At 41.2% G+C, this 23,398-nt stretch overlaps 1 protein-coding gene across 2 annotated transcripts in view; it reads right to left on the bottom strand.

Moving 5' to 3' along the window:
* Positions 1 to 2,563: 2,563 nt before the first annotated feature.
* Positions 2,564 to 23,398, bottom strand: part of Iftap (intraflagellar transport associated protein) — a 67,299-nt gene continuing 46,464 nt past the window's right edge. For both annotated transcript variants that reach the window (XM_055604288.1, XM_055604280.1), the window contains 2 exons: positions 11,704 to 11,840; positions 2,564 to 2,819 (listed from right to left, as the gene is read on the bottom strand). In XM_055604288.1, the coding sequence (XP_055460263.1) occupies positions 2,655 to 2,819; positions 11,704 to 11,840 (302 nt within the window). In that variant the 3' untranslated portion in view covers positions 2,564 to 2,654. The remainder of the gene's footprint in view (positions 2,820 to 11,703; positions 11,841 to 23,398) is intronic.

Here is a 23,398-nt window from a genome sequence, read left to right as displayed (position 1 = left end):
GGATTCCCTAGCTTCCCATGGTGGTTAATTTCAATTGCCAGCTTGATTGGACTAAGAAATATGTAGTGCAAATCCTAAGTGTGAGCAGCAGCACCCCATGGCTGGAGTCCCAGACTGAATAGAAAAACAGGGGAAAGCCAGCTGAGCACCGGCTTTCCCTTCTTTGCTTCCTGGCCGGCATGATGGAGTAAGACACCCCTGCTGTCATGCCTTCCAAACCACGACAGGCTGCACGTCTCTGAACTGTAAACCAAAACAAACCTGAAGTTATTGCTAGGGATTGACCGAAGCAAAATAAAATAAAACAAACTGCTTCCCACGCATTTATGCCTTCAACTTGTTTTGCTCCAGTACCCCCTGGTACAACACGCTCATGACACAGGTAACATATGCTACATATCACTGAAAGAAGCATGCCCGTGATTTGTAGGATTTTAAGTTTCCTGGTATCCTCATGTAATAGGCAAAAAGAATATAATAACTCTTGATAATATATTTCATTTAGACAGGTAATCCAAGTCGCTTAAGCCCATAATGCAAAATGATGTATCTTTCACATTAATTCATCAAACCCCAATGTATCTTACATACAGAGAATATTCTAAATTAAGACACTATGTTGTCATAAAAAATAATTTCTGATTCATATAAGTAGCTACATGATCACGAATCCAACATTTCAGTTTACAAAACGTACATCTGAAAAAGGAGATTCACATTCTAAAGTTGTTCTAAATCTACTTGAATGCTATCTGATAGCTGAGTTAAATGTGTTCTTCATTTTACAGTGGAATAGACATCAAGTAACAAAACTCAGTTCCTTGGTCCCAATGACTGCATCTCAAGTCCTCCACACGCTAGAATGCAGACAGTGGTTCTCATACTGGGCACTGCAGCTCTGCTGTGATTGTTTGTGTATTTATCTCGCTCCCTCACTAAAAGACCTTGTCTAAATTGCTTAGATCTTCCCCATTGCCTAGTGTAAATAAAGCCTGAGTCAAAAATGCTGAGAATTTGTTGAATCAATAAAAATAAATATGCAAATCATTTGAACCTTCTGCAAGATGAAATTGAGAGAATTCTTATGTACAAACCGTAAACACTTTTATGAATATATGCACACACAACTCCTCATACATACACAAACACAAACCACAGCTTGTCTCACAAGAACAGAAACAACTTAAGCATTCTGGCTGATGAATAAAAAGAGTGGTATATGTACATAATGTATATATGTACATATGTACTATTCAGCCTTTAAAAAAGAGTAAGTCCTGCCAGTGACCGTGTGAATGAACCCAGAGAATACTATATATATATGAAATAAGTGAGTCACTAAAGGGCAGAGATGTCATGTCCATGTCTATGGCTTATCTCTGACAGTCACACTCTGAAGCAGAAGCCATGGAGAAGCGTGTGTGGCTTCAGTAGCATGTAGGTAAACCCTAGAGATCTGCCACAATATTGTGTAGATGCTTTATAATATTGAACTGTGTACCCAAGACTTGAAGATGGTGGCTCTCATGTAAACTGTTCTTACCACAGTTGAAGAAAAAGGACAGCAATAACAAAGACCCAAACCCAAGCAGCAACAAACATACTCTGTGGTGTGTGGTGTTAACCACGGGGGACCAGAGAAAGGGAATGCATGGCAACTACACTTCTCACAACTATGCTAAAATGGAAGGTCTACTTAAAGAGAAACGAATACCAAGTGCATTTGTTACTGATTTGTTCAATAATAAATGTTTCGTACATATCACCCATCTTACCTTTCCTTCTTCAGCACCTTCATCCCTCTCTACTCATTGCCCAGTGACCTTATGAGTAGTTGGCATAATTATTACTCCAAGATACATTTTTAAATTTTTCATTTATCATTAGTGGAAGAAGGGTGAGTCTGGGTGTGCATGCGCTTGCACCCACATGGAGGTCAGAGGACAGCTTTATGGAGTCATTTCTCTCCTTCTACATATACATGGTTCCAGGGACTAAAGTCATCAGGTTTGCCCGGCAAGTACCTTTACAGAGCTCTCTCAAGTTTATCAGAGCCCATGATAGCATATTACATCAAGTTCTGCTTTTCCAAGCCTAAACTTCTGGAGACAGAGACTATTCACCGTACTTTGTAACGATCACACATAGCTCAATGGTAAATTTTTTAATCCCAGAATTCCATGTGTGACAGTTCTTCAGTGTTTTCCTTTACAGTGAATATTAAGCTCTCCACAGTCACACTGATAGCATCATCTCTGGATGCTTGGGGCTGAAGACCTACATATAGAAGTGATTCTATTAATTATAATACTGTTTGGAATGTGTGACTGTCCTTCGCCTCTAATACGATGGGCTCATATTCCTAGTCTTCAGTACAACACACAAGTGCCCCGAGGATTCAGCAGCCCTTATTTCCTACCCCCACAGCACTCTCCCCTCTTCCCAACCAGTCATATAACACAACACAACAAAGACAATTCAGAAATAGAAGTGATCTCTTCAGTCTTGTTTACTCTGTGTCCTGGTGAAAAACAACAGTGACAAATGAATGTGGGTATGCAAATTTCCACAAAGGAAATCAGTTGGCACATGCTTTATTCTAATCCTTCCTGAGTATGAACAAAGTACAATTAAACACAAAGACATCTGCTGACTCAGTCAGGGGGTTCGCATAAGTCTGCACTGGTATCCATTCTCTTTTGCTTGGACAGCTCTTGGATGGTTCCTATGTCTCCAGCAGTAAACTTAGGAGTGAGAGTCACATTGTCATAATCAAATTCTTCATCGAGAAAGAAGGGCTGAACTTCATCTCCAACTATCTATAAAAGGTACAAAAGGAAGAAAGAAGCACACAATCATTGAAGTTAGGTTGAAACATAAACAGCCTATTAATAGTTAATGAAACTTTTTTTAGACTTTTGGCACTCTGAGCTGATTAAGCTGTTTTTAAGTAAAGAAATAAATTCAATTATTCAATATGACCTAATTTAAGTCTCTTAATATGCTCCATTTGTACCATGCTATAACTGAATGAGTATCATTAACTAATTCTGCCCTGAAGGCAAGAATCAGGTCTGCTTTGCACACATGCATTTCATTCTTTGCCACACTGTAGTGTCAGAGATCAAGACATAAGGAAAAGCTAGATGCTCTAGTAAACTACAAGAACTATACCTTAAGATCTTGACAAACCTTTTCACCATTTGCTAAAAATTCCTGTTAATGAAGTAATCATTAAAAATGAAATCAAAAGGATATTACATTTACTACACTTGAAATAATACCCATAACCTTTGTCCAATAACAGGAGGTATTAAAACATGTATGATCAAATTTAAAGGTCCAGAATTCCCCCCCCCTTTTTTTGTCTTTCTGTAAGTCAGACTAGCTGCAAAGAAAGGTAATAGTTTTATACATGTTTATACACATTCATGAGTTTTAAAGAGTGTCTAAAGGCAGAGCTACCCAAAGCACATTTCCCAGCACTGAGGGTGTAGCTCAGCTAGAGTGCTTGCCTGGCAGACGCATGACACTATGTTTGGTCCCCAGCATGGGTAAAAAGCAGCTTGGATTTTTGCTTGTCTTTGTTTGTTTCAAAAGAGTATGTGTTCCAGTAGACAGAAAAGAATGCCTTAAATCTCATTAATTCACCCCCCTGAAAAATACCACCCAAATCCAATGGTATGTGATATAGTGAAATCACCCAGCACCTCCAACAACTCATGTATGGTGGTGCAGACATAATTGAAAACTGGCTTATGCAAAAATGAGAAATGCCCTGAAGCTAGCTAGTGTCAGCTTTAAATATTCTTGCATGGAAGATGATCTCCCGAGTAGCTTCTGCAGCATATGTGAAAGTAGAACACACTGCTCAGAAACTCTGTGCTGCTACCACAGTGAAAAGAGCATCAGAAATGCAGAGATGTGCCATGCCAATAGCAGACTCCCAGCCACTCACTGCCCTGTGGCAGTAGAGTCAGCTGCTATGATCCAACAAGTTCCAGAGGCCTGGTCCTCTCCTCTGTGTTCATGATGAGGAAAAGTAAGAGCTGTCACTGAGATTCCCCATCACTGGCCTGCCCTAGTATCAGGAACCATGGGGTATCAATAGCAGCTTCCATCAGCCCTGCTGATACCCACTACTGCCTCCCAATCATGAAGCATTGAAAGGCTCCAGAACTTGCCCAAGGCTACCAAAGAAGAGAAGCCACATTTGAACCCAGAACAATCTGCTTTAAATAAAGTCATATTTGTTCAAAAACACAAGCAAAATCAACCAATCCCTAGCTCTTTGGGAGAAGAGGCCTTTTCTGAATCAGCTGTACATTTCCCACAGACACCACTGAAATTGTACTCAGGGCCATGTGAACAGTCATGACTGTTTTTAGAATGGTACCTGCATGTAGGAAGCATATTGGTGTGCACAGGAAAGTGACTGATGTGCCATGATCATTTCCTGTAATTAAATTTTTCTTCACCACAAAGTAACAGAGGACACTATCCAATGAAGAAATGTGTACACACAGTAACACTTGATGTCCAGAATGCAAGTGTCCAAGCCACCTCCCACTCTGTGAAGAATTACTGAGCCCTACAGACCAGGGCATAGTCCATCATAACTAACTAGGCAGACACCCGATTCTCACTGATCCTGGCTGAGATATGGAGGAAACTCTATCTCTATGGGTGTATTTGGTCTCAGTGTGGGGAGGGGGGAAATTAAGCTCTTTATGCCCTTATCTAAAAGCAAGTGACCACGCTGCAGTTACCTCATATCCTGCACTAGGATTCAGGATCTCACCCTGAGCCTCTGAACCACCCACTCTCACCACATGCAGACAATTGGCCTTCACCCACCTCCCAGTGAGGCTGGCCTATCACTTTAAATTAAACAAGTCCTTGGATATGAAAAGCTCCTCCATAACATACCATGTTCTTCCTACTTTTTGTAGATAACACATTTCTATCTCCCTCCCACCCCTGACACTGCCTGGAGGGCTAGGACCCAGAGGCTACATAGCCCAGAGACCTACGATAGAACCAAACACAACAATCAAAAAAAAAAAAAAAAAGAGTTTTTGCTATACTCATAGTTTAGCTCCTAGCCCAACAGTCATCAGAGAGGCTTCAGCTAACAACTGATGGAAACAGAGGCACAGAGCCACGGCTAAATATTAAGCAGAGCTTGGGCCATCATGTGGAAGAGGGGGAGGAAGAATGTTAGGAGCCAGAGAGGTCAAGGACACCACAAGAAAACCTGCAGAATCAACTCACTAGGGCTCACAGGGGCTCACAGAGACTGAACCAACAACCAGGAAGCCTGCATGGGGCTGGCAGAGGCCCTCTGCACATATGTTATGCTTGTGCAGCTTGGTCTTCTTGTGGGAATCCAAGGAGTAAAGGCCTGAAGCTCGAGGGGAAAAGGTCTGAAGCTAGACATGCCCATTTAGGGACATAATTTAAAATGAAATTTGACTCAAGCACTCAGGGAGGGAAGAGTGACAAGGTATGTGGACGGATCTCTGGGGAACACTGACTTCTCAGGAGTGGGTAGACAAAGTCCTGCAAAGGAAGGTTCGAGGTACAATTACAGAAACATACACACACTAGAAGATGTGTGAGAGCCAGTAAGGCAAGGCAAAGGCTCTCACAGAGTCCAGGCACAGATCCCCATGCCCCGTAAGTACAGAAAGGGAAACACTGGATTGGGCCCCTGAGCTATAACTGGTACCTTCATCCTGAACACTTTCAGGCAACCAAGGTCAAGATAGCAGTTCACTGAAAAGAGGAATAAGAGGAGAGGAAGCAGAGGCTCTAAGAACTTGGTTTCTATAACTAGAGGGTAAAGGAATTCAACTAATGAATGTGAGTGCAAAAAGACAGACACCGATCATGGCCAAAGAAAGGTCCAAGGGAAAGGGAAGACTATTTTCCGTCTCTTGTCCCCTTTTTATCAAGGGTGGGGGTAGAGATTTGAATGGTGTGACATACTGTGGGAAAGAAGTCAAGAGAGGAGAAAAGAGACAAGAGCACTGCGTTAGTGTTACATTCTGGATGCTGCGAGGAAATGCCTGACAGAAGCTATCCAGGCGGGGGCCTGGAACTCTGCTTCTGGACAGTTATTAGTGTTCCGTCTCTCTCAGGGGCAGCTAGAGCACTTTAGAGGAAGGCCCATTTGCTAAGCTAGATGTGGAAAAGATTTTCCATGGAGTGACCAATGGCAGTGGAAACTTGGGTGTTCCAAAGCTTATTATGGTGTTACCAAAGTGTTACAGCTCTTGGTTAAGCTGCTGTGCTGCGTATGGCATGGTGGAAGCCCATGCCTGGTGGCTTGCAGCCGAGACACAGGCCTAGCAAGGCCCAGGTCTGGTGGGCCAGCGGGCAGGCCTGGTGAGACAAGGCCCAGTAAGGGATAAATGACGAAATGATGAATCTTAGGGGGCCATGAGAGAAGGCTGATGGTATCACAGCACACAACCCCAGCAATACCTTTGTTTGAAAGCAGGGATAGATAAACCTGGGGCAGTGGGGAGGATCTTGAGGGTGAATGTGTTTGATTCACTGGGATTGGGAGCTAGGGACACTGTAATGGTACAGTGTCTCAATTTTCCATGTAGTAGCTTGGTCCTATCACAAGAAGGAGAACACGGTATTCAATTTTCCTAGGGGTGAGGGGGAAATCTCCAAGTACAGTTCAAGGTCACTGCTGAAGACTAAGATCTAAGACTAAGACTAAGGGTGAGATATTTCTAGGAATACCTAGCTAGCTGAACCAGTTTCCTTATCAGGAAAGGGTCTGGTATGTAATCTTCCCTGAGGGCCATGTGATGCTCCTTATAATATGTGGGGTCAACTGAGATCAGGGGAGACTTTCAGAACCCTACTGAGAAAAGGGAGTTCATCATCATAGAGCAAGCACAATTAAATGGCTATCTGGAGAGTCAGACTTCAACCTTATCCTGCAGAGCCCCACAAAGGGTGAGACTTGTATTTTGGCTCAGATTTTGAGGGGGGTGCAGCCTCTCATGGTGGGCAGGCATGGGAGCAGGTGGCACCACTCGTGCTGGGAGCATGTAAGCAGCACTTCCTTACATGTACATGGACTAGGAAGTATAGCAAGGACAGGATGTAGGACAAGCTATAAAACCTTGAGGCCCACCGCCAGTTACCACACTTCCTCTTACCCTTCCCAAACAGTGTCACTTGATAATGACCAAGTCTTCAGACTTGGTCTATGCAGGCCTTTCACATTCACACCAGGACATTTCCTTCCTGGCCCCAAAGGCTCATGTTTCATAATGTACAGCGAATCCAGTCCAACTGCTATGGTCCCTTAGTCTTTAGCAGTTTGGCAACTATTCAGATTGCAGGTGCAGAGTCTGTTCCGAGACCCAGACCATTTCTACACCACGAGCCTCTGTGAAATCAGGGACGCTGCACACTTCAGCAGTGCCAGAGTAAACAAGCCCATTCCAGAGGGAGAAAGGAAGCACAGAAAGGAAAGGCCAGCCAGCTCTTGTGGGGCATCATGTAGGGGCATGTTGCAGCTGTGTGTTTCTGTCCACACAGAGCAGGAAGCAGACAGAGGACAGACAGTGAGGCTGGACTACACAGCCTCCAATAACTTACTTCATCCCGCTAGAGCCCAACCTTAAAAAGTTCCCCAAGTCCCCCAAGATAGCGCCACCAGCTGGGGACGACACATACAAAGGCTTGAGCCTGTGGGGAACAGATCATATCCAGACCATGACCACCTCATCATCCAGACCTTGTGACTGCATCTCAGACTCGCTCCCAGTTAGTAAGAACTGGTTTGTCTATTCAGTAAATATTTATTGCATGTCTATGCTTGATTCTGAGCTCATTCTGACACTTCATGTTACAGTAAAATAAGCTTATAGAGACACACAGGAGTGAGTGACAAGGCAGGGATATGCAATACTAAGTGAATTGAGGTGTGCCATGCCATTCAGAAAACATCACTGTGCCCTTCCAAATGATACCTCTTCAAACACAGGGAGGGTGCACGCCTATTCCACGGTCCAGCTGTTGACTGCTGTAGCAACCTGGAAACTTTCTTCTTTCAAGTTATGTTTATTTCTGGATCTTAAGCTATATGGCTCCAAAGTTTCGACTACAAATTGAAATTCTGGTTTATTTCAGAGAAGAATCGCTGCTATACAACACCAAATCCCCTGCTGCTAAACAAAAAACAAGTGTGAATTAAGTTATTAACTTCTTATTTTTGCCTAAGGAGCTGAGAGAAATGTGTGCATTTCAGGTGTCTAATTTCAAGTCTAATTGAAATTTTTTTGTGACCACTAAGGGAATAGTATTTGTGTACTATTAGGAAACTTTGAGTTTCCTTAAAATTTCTCATGTGACTGATTCTTACAGAGACACTACTAAAGAAGGAGCCATTTTTATTCTTAATACCACATGGGCAAATTAAGGAACACAAAACTAATGTTCAAATCAATAATGGTAGCATTTAGCTACAGGCTAGAACACGGTGATGTGGTAAATAAACTAGGTTGGTGGGGAAATGTTTAAAATCTCATTGTGAAATGGAAGACATAGGACCTCAAGTTTCTCTACCGACCTTTTCCATGGTTGTCTCTTCAGGGAACCACAGTTTCCCTCTCAATATTATAAATTCAGTTGGCTCTAGAAAGCAGTTCAAAACCTCCAAAACAATTCATCAGAACAGAGGAAGCAAGGCAATAATTTATTGACAAATAAGAAGTGGGAGGTCTGAAAACTGCCTTTCTTTAAGGGAAGATGCACACACATCCCCAGTAATAAAATTAGAGGGGAATCAAAACAGGCCCAACCCATACCACAGAGCTATGGGCTCTGAAAGGGCAACTATGCAGAAGCAGACCTCTTAGCAGAACACACTTCAGCTTTCAGGCTGAAGTCGCAAAAAGCAGCTACCAGCTCTAGACAGGCTCCTTGACAGTACCTCACAAGCTGCTTGCTGAAGAAGATGTTTAGATTCTTTTAATGATTTATCTGGTTATGGGAATAGGGAATGCTTCGGACATGAACTGATTGGCCTGCTCTTTGATCACCTCCCCCTGAGGGGGGAGCAGCCTTACCAGGCCACAGAGGAAGACAATGCAGCCACTCCTGATGAGACCTAACAGAATAGGATCAGAAGGAAGAAAAAGAAACCCTCCCCTACCAGTGGACTTGGGGAGGGGAATGTGTGGAGAAGAGGGAGGAAGGGAAGGATTGGGAGGGGAGGAGGGAGGGAACTAGAGGGGGGATACAGAGTAAATAAAGTATAATTAAAAATAAAAAAATAATAAGATTTGTGGTAGTAAACCAAGGCAGAGCTGGCTCAGTCTTGTGAATCCACACAGTTCTGAAACGACTCTCAAACTAATAATGGTAAGACCTAAAATTCCCAACTGGACACTAGTCATCTTAGCGCCCGAGGCCAACCCATGCTACCTAGTGAGACCTGATTGCAAACAAAGCCAAGGGAAAGTAATAAAGCTTACATAAACCGTGTAAGCTTGAGGCTTGGATAGCTCAATTGATAAGGCTCCTGAGCCTGAATCTGAGAGTCCAGGGTTCAGTTCCTGCTACTTTTAGAGGCAGCCCCTGGAAGTTTAATAGTGGCTCAGACTGTGGCTCAGAATTCAAACAAAAGAGAGCATTAAGAACGTTTAAAAAAAAAAGGGGGGGGGGGGGGAAGTGTCAGCCTGGATAGCCAAGGGCAGCAAACTAGTCAAGATAGCTCTTCAGTTTGACAACACAAAAGCTGTTCACATTCATTTGATTCCAACATTTTAAAATGTTCACATTTTCTGTTAGGACACTTACAGTCCTTTTTTAAAAAAAAAAATGCAGCTATGAGTTGGTCTGAGTGGTATTAACCTGTCATCCTGCTGACTGGGAGGCTGAGGCAAGAGATGCCAGCCTGAGCTACATTACAATTCCAAGCGCAACACACGTCACACAGCAGAGATGCAGTTCAGCAAAACAATGTGTGGGAAACTGGGGGAGAGGTTAGGGAGGTGGGGATAAATCTACAAGAAGTCAGGAATTGGGAAGAATATAATAAAAATACATTACATGAGAGTCTCAAAAATAAATTTTGAAAATGGGGAAAATGTTTGACCCCGCCCCCCTGGGGAGGAGCAGTCTGTTAGGCCACAGAGGAGGACTTTGCAGCCAGCCCTGAAGATACCTGATAAAACAGGGTCAGATGAAAGGTGAGGAGGTCCTCCTCTATCAGTGGACTTGGAAAGGGGCAGGGAGGAGACCAGGGAGGGAGTGTGGGGTTGGGGAGGGAATGAGGGAGCGGGATACAGCTGGGACACAGAGTTAACAAAATGTAACTAAAAAGAAAAAAATAATAAAAAAAGAAAAAGAAAAAGAAAAAAAGAAAAAAAAAAAAAAGAAAATGGGGAAAATGAATGCTTGCCTATTATGTCCAAGGCCCTGGGTATCATACTCTCACCGGCCATCAGATAGATTCTAGAATAAGCTTCTTTAACCACTAACTGAAACTAATTTATAACTTCTACTACTCTCCATATATATATATATATATATATATATATATATATTCTATAACTGACTTAAAAGTAATTAGATTTCTTGAGGTACTGGTCAACCATGTCAAATGGCTGACCCTGTAATGTATATGGGCACAACTAGCCAAGAATATAAAGAAGGCTTAAAATGAAACACATTCCTACTTGGAGAAACCCTGTAATTTTAGCTTTTTAGAACTCAGAGAACATAATCTATAATTCAAAGAGCATACTGGAAAGTGGCTGTCCTGACTGATTTGTCTAGTAACCAATTTGGGAGTTCCATGCAAGCCTGCAAGCACCTTGGCTGTACTTTTCAATACAGTAAACAAAAGTACTGCAAGGAAAAAGACCATTTAAGACAAAAAGCGTCTGTTACCTCTGATTGAATGGCTGATTCCATAACAGAATACGCAGTTACAAGAGCACCTGAAAGATCAAGTAAATCAAAGAGAGACCCTAGAGACTGTATTAGAAAGTACTAATAAAGAGGCCTTAGCAAGCTCCTGTTTACCCCGTTATATTAAACACGGTAAGAGGTTACTTCCCAGTCCCACCTGCAGTTTATTTGTTATATGTGTGTAAAACCTAAAAAAATGACAGCAAAAATGGCTCTCAAGTAATACTTTAGGGAGAATAAGCTATAGTAGAGATTCCATTTGCCCCATTTGAAAACGCTGGGTACATGACATTTCCCAGCCTTCCATATGCCTAAATATGAACAATTACTAAACAGTGGTCAATGGATTCAAGTGAGAGCCTTCGATCACTGATGAACTGACCTACCTGTTTTCACTGTAGAAACTCTCTACAAAATTTTAAATACACGTTATAAACTTCTACCTCCTTTCAGGTATGGATTTCACACTAGAATTATACTCAGAAATAATACTCAGGTCAGACCAGAGAGAGAAGGAAACTGTCCTTTTATCTACTGAGTGGTCCCTATACAAGCTACTATGTGGTAAAACATGTTTCTATATACAAACACCATTGCTCTGTAAAAATCAGAGATAGATGGAAGTAAGAGCAAATACACAACTTGAAATCTAAATTATCACAAACCAAGGAAAAATATAAAAGCATGCAAGTATGGAGGTTCCTCTAAAGGGCAAAGCCTGGGTCCTGTCACAATGGAACTTGCCGGGAGTACCTCTTCAGCTTGCTTCTGAGTTCTTCTCAAGGCAGGCTTCAGCTTCACCTCAGAGGTGAGAGGAAGGTCCACAGAAGGAGCATAAGGAACACAGGTGGGTATAGCCTGTTCCGCTTCACCCGGAAGTAGCAGCCTATCTGTTGGATACAAAATATTTACGAAGTTCATCATCTCCCCAAGTCATCTAAAAGCCTGTGACAATCAAAACAGGCAGATATGCTCAGGGAAAGCTGGCCCGTTGCACAATGCCTGCCTTTATCTGTGAACTTAACCTGAAGAAGTTCCCTTTCTATGAACTAGAAGCCACCTTTAACATGTTGTAAGGCTATAGTCTATTTGGAAGGTAGGAGGGAGTCTTAGGGAGTGATGTGACAGGCCTCTCATACCTAACTCCCTTTCTACTACAGGAAAACAAGGCAGGAAGATGCTACTTTTGCCTCATTTTCCCAGTTTCCTGAGGGTGTGAAGAGAAAGAAAATGGAGTGCAAGCTTCATTCTGTAACAATGCAGCAATATTTCAAAAACATACATATTACAAAATGAGGGTGCCAGAAGGAAAGTACTTTAGCTTTCAGCAGAAAAATGAAATACCCTGTCATGTGAGGAATGCACGGGCTCATTCTCCACACTTGCAAACAACATATTTCCTGCTTGTTTAGCACATTCACAAGAATTCAATAACCAATCTTACATCCCCCTTGGATTTACTGTGCCTGTGCTGGCTTGTTTTCACATGTGTGACACCTCATGAATGTATCACAGATGCCAGTTAACCTTCTTTAAAGTGAGCAAACAGACACACAGAAAAAAGCAGTATCTTCCCTCCTCAGTCTAAACTTCCATATAACCAAGGAGCTAGTGAGAGCCAGCCAGTGACTTGGAACTGGCACAGGGTGCTACTGCCTGCTACTCAAGGATGATCCTAATTAAGCCACTCATTAAGTTCTCAGTGGAAGTGATTAATTAGCAACAGTCATATCTGGGCTAATGGCAGTGGCAGTATATATGGGAAAATAACTGTGCAGGCCTGATATTCAAAAACTGAGACTATCCTGAAACAAGTCTTTCACCCCCCGCCCCAAGACATCACACTCACAAAAATAAATCACGGCTCTTTTTTTAATTGTTAACAAACAGAACATAGTGTCAGGTAATCTGGAAACTGGGAACTGTTGTGGGGAGACAGTGAAGAGAGTTCTACTGAGCTCAATTATTGGAATTTTAGAACATCATCTCATTAACTGGCATAATAACAACAGACACTGATGTGTCCAGTGTTTTACAAGAACCAGTATGGCTAATCCTCTCAACAGCTCTTACTGTTTTCTGTGTTCTAGGCAATGAGCTCTACACACGGAGAGAGACCTCACTCGGGATCCCACGGTTAGAAAGGCAGAGTCAGCATACCTCCCCAAGAGCCTGGACCTCAACCAATGTAACATTATACATTTTTTAATGAACATTTTACTACATGCTCAATTTTGCTTCATTATGTGGAATGTCCAAGCTACAGCACCTGTAGCTCCTGAGTGTCGTAGGCAACACTAAGTACAGTTTCCAAACATGTGATGCCCAGAAAGTAACCCGTTTAAACTCATTAACACTGGGAGAGAAACTGGCCTCCTGCACTGAGCTCCCTCATGGAAAAACCTAGGTTAGATCCAAGGCTGGCGAGGGCCTGCCAAAAGCACTAAAGCCAAGGCTTAGGCCTCTCAGTGTGAAGAACATCTATCTGGCCAGCTGGCTGCTGGCGCGAACACTAGCTCTAATGTGAAATCAGAATCAATTCTGTTCTCCAAGCTTATATTTAAGACTATGGTTCTATCTGACGAAAGGTGTGGCAAGCAGGACGTATGTGAGGGCCCTCTATTGAAGCTTTAGAGCTCTAATCTGTTTTCTTCAGAGGCAAGATTTTCAACAGCAACAAAAAAAATTGATTTCTTTTATAATAATTCTACTGCCATGGGAACAATTATTTCAAAACAAAACAACTCCACATCCTCAGCATCTTAAATTGCTGTCATCTCCTCTCTGGGGTGAAGATAAAATTCAAGAATGCATACTGTCGGGAGCTAGCACAGCACCTTGCGCATGGTAAATTCTCAACCAATACTTGGAAGCAGAAAATGAACTTCCTGCATTATAAATTTCAACTGAGCAGCAACTATCAAGAGCTCGTGTACCAGTTAGCCTCTGTGGGTGATGTAAGGCAAGCATAGTCCACCCTCTCAAAACCGAAGGTTATTATAGGGATACATTTTCCACATATAAAATCAAAATGAGTCAAATCAAAAACAAAATTGAATTGTTCTATCTCTAAGCATTACAGAGCTATAAAAGGTAAAACAACACTGACAAAAGAGCCTGGTAAGACATCTGTTAGGAGAGAAAACTACTCCTGTCTTCTAGCCATCTCACAGTTATTTGTCTAAATATTTATATTAAGTGAATAAACTGTAATAAGTAATAAATAAAAATAAATAAATACTTATATTTCTTGGAGGTCGGGGAAATAATAATAACTGATGAGGATGAACGGATTATCTGAAGTAGCCTTTTAACACTCTAAATCTACAGTGTTTTAGGACTCATATCTTATTTATTGCCTCTCACACAACCCAACAGCTACATTTTGAATGTCCTCGAAAGCTGGAATGCACTTTAGGAGCAGGGCAGCTTCCCAAAGTAAATCTTGTGGCTGATTGTCAAAGCTGTTTGTGGTTGGTCAGTTCTCTTTCTCAAGGACACATTAGGGGTTTCTTTTTTCTTTTTCTTTTTTTTTTTCCACTGTTTAAATCTTTTTTATTGATTTACTGCTTTTTTCTTTTTTATTATTATCATTTATTACAATTTATTTAATTTGTATCCTGGCTGTGTCCCCTTCCCTCATCTCCTTCCAATCCTCCCTCTTCTCCCTTTATGCCCCTCCCCTAGTCCATTGATAGAGGAGGTCCTCCACCCCTTCTATTTGACTCTAGTCTATCAGGTCTCATCAGGACTGGCTACATTGTCTTCCTCTGTGGCCTGGCAAGACTGCACCCTCCCCCCCCAGGGGGAGGTGATCAGAAGGCCTGTTACTGAGTTCATGCCAGAGAAAGCCCCTGTTCCACTTATTAGGGACCCCACTTGGATACTGAGTGTATGGGCTACCTCTGAGCAGGGGTTTTAGGTCCTCTGCATGCATTGTCCTTGGATGGGGTATCAGTCTCTGCAGGGCCCCCAGGGCTCAGGGGTTTTTTTTTTTTTTAGCTCTGTTTCAAGCTCCTGTCCCCTCCAGGTCTTTCTATCTCCTCCTTCTTTCATAAGATTCCCTGCATTCTGCCCAAAGTTTGGATATGAGTCTCAGCCTCTGCTTCAATACCTCGATCAGTAGAAACAAAATACGTGTCATTTATCTATCAATATTTAGTCACTAATCAATAACTCAAAGGCTATAACCACAAAAGCTAATAAATAACACTTAAAAGTGAATGATCTAGGGGCTACGGAGATGGCTGAACAGTAAAGAACATTGGCTGCTCTTTCAGAGGCCTGAGATTGATACCTAGCACCCACATGGCTATTTGAACCATCTGTGGCTCCAGTTCTGAAGAATCTGATGCCTGCTTCTGATCTCCATGGGTACTGCATGCATGTGACACCCAAATATACATGGAAGTAAAACACCATACACATAAAAATAAATAAATAAATTTTAGAGATTTGGTAAACATAATGGTTCTCAATCCTATACCAAGGATATTCTTCAATTCAAACTGAAAACTGACAATAAATTATAAAGTATAGCTATAGTACAGTTTGGTGCCACACCTCGGTTCACATTGAGGTACCCTTCCAAACATTGCTTTCATAACTTCAGTGAAAATATCAACAAATCTGATGAGGGGTCCTCAGAGTTTTCCAGGGACATCTTCAAGGATCCACTGTTCTATCTAGTATCAATCCAAATCTCACTCTGAGAAAACTAGAAATCCCAGATAAAGTTTAAAACTCAACTATTTGAAAGCATTGGAAGTCTTCTAGATCAGAGTAGATCTTGAGGGGTCAAGATCCACCCAAAAGGGAAAGAGTTGAGAAATAAGTCTAAGGGTCATAGTGGCTTTTCAACTCAAGGCATTTTTACTAGTTTGCAAGCAGACCCTATGAAGTCAAGGAGTGAAAGGCTTTAAAACATTACAGCAGGGGCTGCACAGATGATTCGGTGGCTAAGAGCATTGGTTGATCTTAACCCCACAGTCCACTTGAACACTTCTCCAAACACCTCAGCTGAGACTTCAGACTACCAGATATTATGAAGTACACTGTTTTCCTTATATGTACGGTTTCCAGCTCTTACGGAACCATAATATGCAAATTTGTCTTATCTTTAATAAATGGTAAAGCTATATGTATACCAAACGTCTTTGTGACTTGCGTAGCTTTTTTATGTGCATATACCTAGAACTGCATAATATTTCCTTCTGTGAAAAGAAATCATGGAGGAAAAGGTTTATTAAAAGCCCTATTCCAGGGACTATCTCTAACTAACATGAACTCAGTGGCTGGCTGTTTGACCTCCTCCTACCCCACCAAGGGAGGAGCAGCCTTGCTAGGTCACAGAGGAGGACATTGCAGCCAGTCCTGATGAGACCTGATAAGCTAGGGTCAGAGGGAAGGGGAGGAGGACCTCCCCTATCAGTGGACTTAGAGAGAGGCAGGGAGGAGATGAGGGAGGGAGGGAGGGTGTGAATGGGAAGGAATGAGGGAGGGGGCTACAGCTGGGATACAAAGTTTAAAAACTGTAATTAATATAGAAAATAAAAATTTAATTTAAAAAATTTTAGAACCGAGACAACTGAAACTCACCTACTTGGGAAATTTGTCTCTTCTCAGAGGAGCAAAGCAGAACATTTCAACTTAGTGGTTGCACTTTGGCTAAAATTGTACCAATGTGAAGGTTATGCTTATATGACAGTCGTGTACATAAGCCAGCTCTCAGAACAACCTCCTGTCATGTGACTTTAACAATTTCAACTAGAAAAAGAAACCTTTTTGTAATGCATCTTTTTTTTAAGGAGAAAAATAAGCCACTGTTCATATAGACTGCTTCTGCAAGGTACCATTTACAATCATGTGGAAATATTCACATAGCTTGTATCTTATTGTTAGTTAAGTATCATTATCATGAAAACTGTGGAGATACAGTAAAGAGAACTTAGAAAATGACCAGTAACCATGAAACTATTTCAAGGAAATTTTACCCTGTTCCTCCTAAAATCAACCCTAGTTAGCTATATATGATATATGTGTAATTCTATGGTTAATACCTAATTCTTCCAATAAACTATTAATCACCTGAGAACAAAAGTCTGATGTTTTAGTTTCAACTATGTTCCAGGAATAAGATACAGTTTTTAAATATTTGTTGAGTAAAAATCACTAGTCATTTATAGGCTCCTTAAACTTGCTTAATGTTGCAGATAAAACAAGGTCTTTTTTTAAGTGACCAATGTCCTCATTTGCATGTACACAGTCAAAATAACCACAAGTAACTACAAGTGCTGAAGAAATTGAAAATAAAAATCAACAAGGGCTCCAAGTTCTCAACACAGGCAGACCCTCCACATCTTTCTCCATTGTCTAGCCCACTAAGTGAAGTCCTCACCTTTCATCCAGGAATCTTTGCACCAGACGGAGACCATTACAGAAAACCATAACCAATCAAACTGCAGAACTGTGGAGCCACGTCTCATTGGATACTGTGGTTATTTAAACAAAAATGGCCCCCATAAGCCCATAGGAAGTGGCACTAATAGGAAGGGTGTCCTTGTTGGAGAAAGTGTGGCTTGTTGGAGGAGGTGTGCCACATGGGGTAGGCTTTGAGGTCTCAAAAGCTCAAGCCTGGCCAATGTCACTTTCACTTCTGCTGCCTGTGGATCAAATATAGAATTCTCAGCATCTTCTCCAGCACCATGTCTACCTGTAGACCACCATGCTTCCTGCCATGATGATCGTGAACTAAACCTCTGAAACTATAAGCCAGCCCCCAATTAAATGTTTTTATTTATAAGAGTTGCCATGATCATTGTGTCTCTTCCCAGCAATAGAAAACCTAACTAGGACAGAAGTTGGTAGCAAGAGTGAGATTTTGCTGCAATAGGCCTGACCAGGATTTTGTTTGAAGGAATGTGGACTTTGGGACTTAAGGTTAGAAAAGCAGTGGAATGCTTTAAACAAGGATTAATGGGGCATACTAGTAGGATCATGGAAGTCCATGGTGCTGAGGGTGATTTAAACTGTAGGGACCTGACCCAAAAAATTTCAGAGAAGAATGTTAATATGTGGCCTACAGATCATTCTTGTGATATTTTGATGGAAGTGGTTGCTTTATGCCCTTGTCCAAAAAAATCTTCCTGCGGCTAAACTAAAGAGTTTGGATTAATTTGCATTAGCAGAGGAAATCTCAAAACAGCCTAATATTGACTTTGTCATGTGGTTATTAAAGTTCACATTTATGCAGATTTATAATGAAAATGAGCAAGAAAGTTACAAAATATACAATTTGAGGATAAAAGGGCCACCAGAACGTGGAATGGAGCAAAGTCCTGATCTCAAAGAGCTAAACAGATTTTTAAAAAACCTGATGTTAAATGGAATAAAGGGAGTGGTGACCTCAGAGCAAGATCCTACCCATCAAAGCTTCCAATTTGTAAAAAGGAATTAAAAAAAAAAAAGCTTAAAGCCAGGTGTGTGGTATACACCCTTAATCCTCATATTCCAGAGGCAGAGACAGAAGAATCTCTGAGTTTGAGGCTAGCCTGCTCTAGAGATTGAGTTTCAGGACAGCCAAGTTTAGGCAGTGAAGGAAACTATCAAAAACAGAAAGTGGGTTGAAGATGTAATTGAACAAGGGGGGCCATGGTCCAGCCCCAGCATGCAGGAGAACTTGGCAGCTTCAGCCATGTGGTTCTGGCTTTAGAGGCAGGAAGAAAAGGGTTATGGAACCTCCTTCATGACTAAGGAAAGCTGCTGAGACCAGGCACATGTCAGGGGTGTCCCTACACAATGCCTAGAAAGGCTATTTCGTAAAGCTGTCAAGGTGAAGCCTGGATTGCCCTGGAGACCCCAAAATGTTGGAGATGCCAGAGCCATGGGATACCTGCCAAGGAGACACGCTCACAGGAGTGGAACCAGCCTAAGAGAGAGAAGTGCATTACAGTCAACAAAGCTGGAAGGAGTTGGAGATCTGAAGAGCACTTTGATATCAGACATGAAGATGCGGAGTTTGGAGTTTTGCCCAGCTGGTTTTCAGTCTTGCTTTGGTCCAGTATTTCCTCACTATGCTCCCTTTTGGAATGATGTATCCTATGCCACTGTATGTTGGAAGAATGTGATCTGCATTTTCATTTTGATTGTACAGGGGTTACAGTTAGTGGATTGCTATGAATTTCAAAAGGAACTTTGTACTTTTAAACAGGGTTGAGACTTTGATAGACCATGGGGACTTTTGAGGTTGTACTAAATGCATTTTGCATTATGATATAACTACATGCCTGTGGGAGTAGAAATGTGGTGGTCTGAATAAAAATGCCCCCCATATGTAAGCCAGCCCCAATTAAATGTTTTCCTTTATAAGAGTTGCTATGGTCATGGTGTCTCTTCACAGAAATAGAAATCCTAACTAAAACAGCTACTTCTATAAAACATTCATACTCCTAAGGCTCAGAGAATACTGCAGTACAAAATGCAAAAAGATTATAAGAGCCAGAGGACCAGAGACTTTGCTGTGAGATTGCATCTTCTAGTAATGCCAGAAGCTATGCCCATAAAAGCTCAGTAACATGATTTCCTAACTGTGAACTGAACAAGGACAACAACAATAGACATTCCAAAGTGGATGGGGGAAAGACCATGAAGCCTTGACCTACCTACACAAGTAACTACAGTCAATTAAAGAATGCTGAGAGCAGGATAAATAATCCTTCTTTCCTAGGTAAGAGCACACCAATTGTTTATCCAATATCAAATGGTCAGCCCTGAAAAAATATATGCAAGTAGTACAATAGACTGAGCAGGTTGTACTTATGTATCAAGAAATATATATATATGTATGTAACAATAATTAATGAAAAATACAAGCCATGAATTTGGAAGAAAGCAAAGAGGGATATATGGGAGGATTTGGAGGAAGGAAATGGAAAGAAGAAATGATGTAATTATATTAATCTCAATAAAAAATACTTTTATTTTAAAAATCAAATAGGGCTGCAACTGTTGAGCAGAAATCAGTGTCCATTCTCATCCAACACAATGAGCTACAGTGTAAAAACACCCACTGAAAGAAACTGTGCAAGTGTGATTATAAGAACTAGACCTCCAAACGCCAGTCTCTGGAGCCAGCTGCACCGAAACTGAGAGACCAAAAGAAAAATAACAGTCTTCCTACTATAATGACCTCCATGTAATGACTGTAGCTATCCCAAATTATAATTTTGTTGTATAGCAGTTTGAGCCATCTTGTCTGAGGCAGGGCAGTCACCAGGTTAATTACCTTATCTTGAATTCAAAAGAGGAAAAGGTGCTAACTTGATGTCAAATAAAGGCAAGGTACCAAACCTTGTAGTAAAGGTTACTCTTAGGCCACTCATATCACTGCATTGTGTTCATTCTGCCTAAAACCTGACTAAATGCTACTCCTCGGCTGTCAAACCATAAGGCAAACACTGCAAAGAAACTGTGCTCTTGAGTCTTGGAGAATATTTATGAGGGTGGATACAGTGAACAAATAAAATCAATGGTAGAAAAAACAATACAAAACATGCTTCCTTGTTGCCGCAGGCAAATCTGTTGCTTAAACAATAACAACAGAATCTAATCAGTAAACTTCCTAGCTGCCAAAATTATATGAGCAACTTGCCTATTTAAAAATGTCACATTTCCCATCTGATATAAATATTTGCCTTCTGCTCACATTCCTGAAGTGCAATACAAATTAGACCACAAACTAAAATTCACCTTGGCACAAAACATTTAATTTCTTTCTCCCTTTCAAGTGACCCAGATTGCACATTATGAAAATTGGGAAACCCTGGTGGTTTTTTTCTGTGATTAGAATAGATCAGTGCGGACTGAATCAACTGTCAGTCATCAATTCACATGTCATTTCACACAAGAGACATTCTTAACTATTTTCATTCAAGTCCACTGAGACTTGGTTCAATTGTTTACACACAAATACAAGACCTCCTGCTATCTAGTTTCTGGAAACATGATACTGGTGAGATTTTTTTTTTTTTATTCACTATTTTAAAGAAGGAAATAAACATGGTAACCAAGAAGCATACTTAAAATATTTAATGAAATCAATGTCACAAATAAATAGGAAAGATAGATGTAAAAAAAAAAAATTAAATACACTGGCCACATTGGTTTATGTCAGTATGAAACAGATGAGGGGGATCCACCTCTCTCTGACACACATGCCTAGTGTTCAACACTGTTAAACAGTGTTAAAGGTTCACAAATCACTATTAGCATTAGTGATACTCTGTTTAGGTTCTTGTTATAAGCAAACCTGATCATGTCCCTGCAATAATGTTGCAATAAGCAAAGATGTTGGGGATCCGACCATGTGACTCCCTAATTAACAGCCATTTTCCTATGTTGCACTGGCAGCTTCCAGCATTGGACTTGTAAAGAGCCAGCCAGGTAACACTGATGCTTATATTGACTGTTCTGAACACTACAGACACCTTCAGAAAAACACACAATATCTACACAATGAGCCCAGGTGACCACTGCAGCTCCTGAAGTACATTCACTCTTCAGCAAAACTTTTGTCAGTTTCAACGAGCTTTGAAGAACTCTAGAGAGCTTTCAAGACTCTCAGATACCCTTGGCCCTGGAGGTACAACACTGGCCCTGCCAAGGCCTGAGGCATACCAACTCCCTAGGTCAACACTTATAAAGATAAGGATCCTGATGTCCTAGACCTATTCAAGAATAGCTGAACCAACAAGTAAAGCAAAGGGGCACACTCGTCAGAGCCAGTAGCAGAATTGCAACCCTAGAGGGTGCTACGTGTGGCTGCTCCCTCCTGTCTGTGGCTACAGCTCACTGCTATCAAATGCTAAAGGAAATAACAACTGCCAAATAACACCACTCACAGAGATTCTTCTCAGCTATCCACAGTTTCTATTAGGGAAAGCCAAAGAATGGCAGGCCAAATGACTGAAGACAAATACAGACCTTCTCACTGCTAGCAGGAAGTGAGAAACTTCGTCACAAAAATGCCTAACACAGGCACCCTTCTGCTCACCTATAAAACTGATTTTATCTTATAAATGTTTTATATAGAGACAAGATCCAGTAGCCTAAAGTATCAACCTCAAACAATAGCAGAATCAGAATCGTTAAAATTTAGCTCATGGGATGCCACCAAAGAACTAGTGAATTAGATTTTCTTACAGGAGTAAGGTACAGGGATCTGCATTTTTTAAAAGCAAATTTCACTCTCCAAAATCAACCAAAACATTCGCTTAACCATCCTTGGCTCTCCCTTAAGCAGGTCTTACAAAAACTCAGAGTCACTGTGATATGAAGTCAGCAGTGTTCCCTGAAGGATGTGATTTCTCTCAATCTCTGATCACGCTGCAATGCATAACTTCCAAGTCTTCCAGTCTTCCGGCTAAAAGGTACTTATGGAACAATACCTCCAATGGAGCACTATGGCATTCAGAAGCAGAATAAACATTTTCATTGTGTTAAATTCCCAAAGCCTTACCAACTCAAGTAACCCAAAAAGCTAGGGCAGGGACCTACACTATCAAGTGCCAAGCAGTTACTACCCCAGATCAATTTTCCACAGCCACTTTAATGCCAATCTGGTTGCAAGGAAACCTCTTCTCCCAACAATAGCAATAATGTGAGTTATGACTAAGCAGTGTGACAACAGGAAAAGATCAACTTCAAGATGTCCTCTCACATCCAATAAAGAGCCAGGGTTTTCTGTTGCTCCTATTGTCATTGTTGGCTTGCTTCTTTTGGAGACAGATTCTCATGAGGCCCAGACTAGCCTCAAACTGGATATGTAGTCAAGGATGACCTGAATTTCTGATCCTCGTGTGCTAATATTACCCCATGTGCCACCACACCAGTTTTAATGTTGGCTGAGGACAAACAACAGGACTTCATGCATTCTGGGCAACACTCCATCAGTTGAACTATATCCCCCCAGCCCAAACTCCAAACGTCCCTTGAAGAAATATACCTGTGCCTATACAAAAATGCTAACCAGGAAAGAAAGCAATCCTCCATATGAACACCAACAGATTAATATAGAGCCTCTTTCACTGGATTGGGAAAAGGACTTTAAAAAAGCATTTATATGCTCATTTACATATTTCATAAATTTTAAAGATAAAATTCTGCATATTATTGTTTACTTTATGATCAATCTTTATATTTTTATGATTTTTATGGCCAATTGCTTTTACATTTTTCTTTAAAATAATATCAGCTTACATAACTACTGTTCTGGGAAATAAGGCAATCACTGTATAAGAGCTGTGTGTGATGCAATTATTTAATAGTCTAATTTATTCTGAATTTGGGAGAAGCAAAGTGACAGCACTATGTCACTTAAACCAAAGGGTTCAAAGGCTTTGACCAATTGAGCAAAAGTTTTTGCTTTTCAAAAAGAAATTTTACAACTTCA

The sequence above is a fragment of the Psammomys obesus genome, unplaced genomic scaffold (assembly GCF_907164565.1).
Source record: "Psammomys obesus unplaced genomic scaffold, mPsaObe1.curated_primary_1811, whole genome shotgun sequence".
Classification (NCBI taxonomy): domain Eukaryota; kingdom Metazoa; phylum Chordata; class Mammalia; order Rodentia; family Muridae; genus Psammomys; species Psammomys obesus.
Note: the sequence above shows the minus strand (reverse complement) of the source record. Positions and strands in the feature narration are given on the sequence as shown.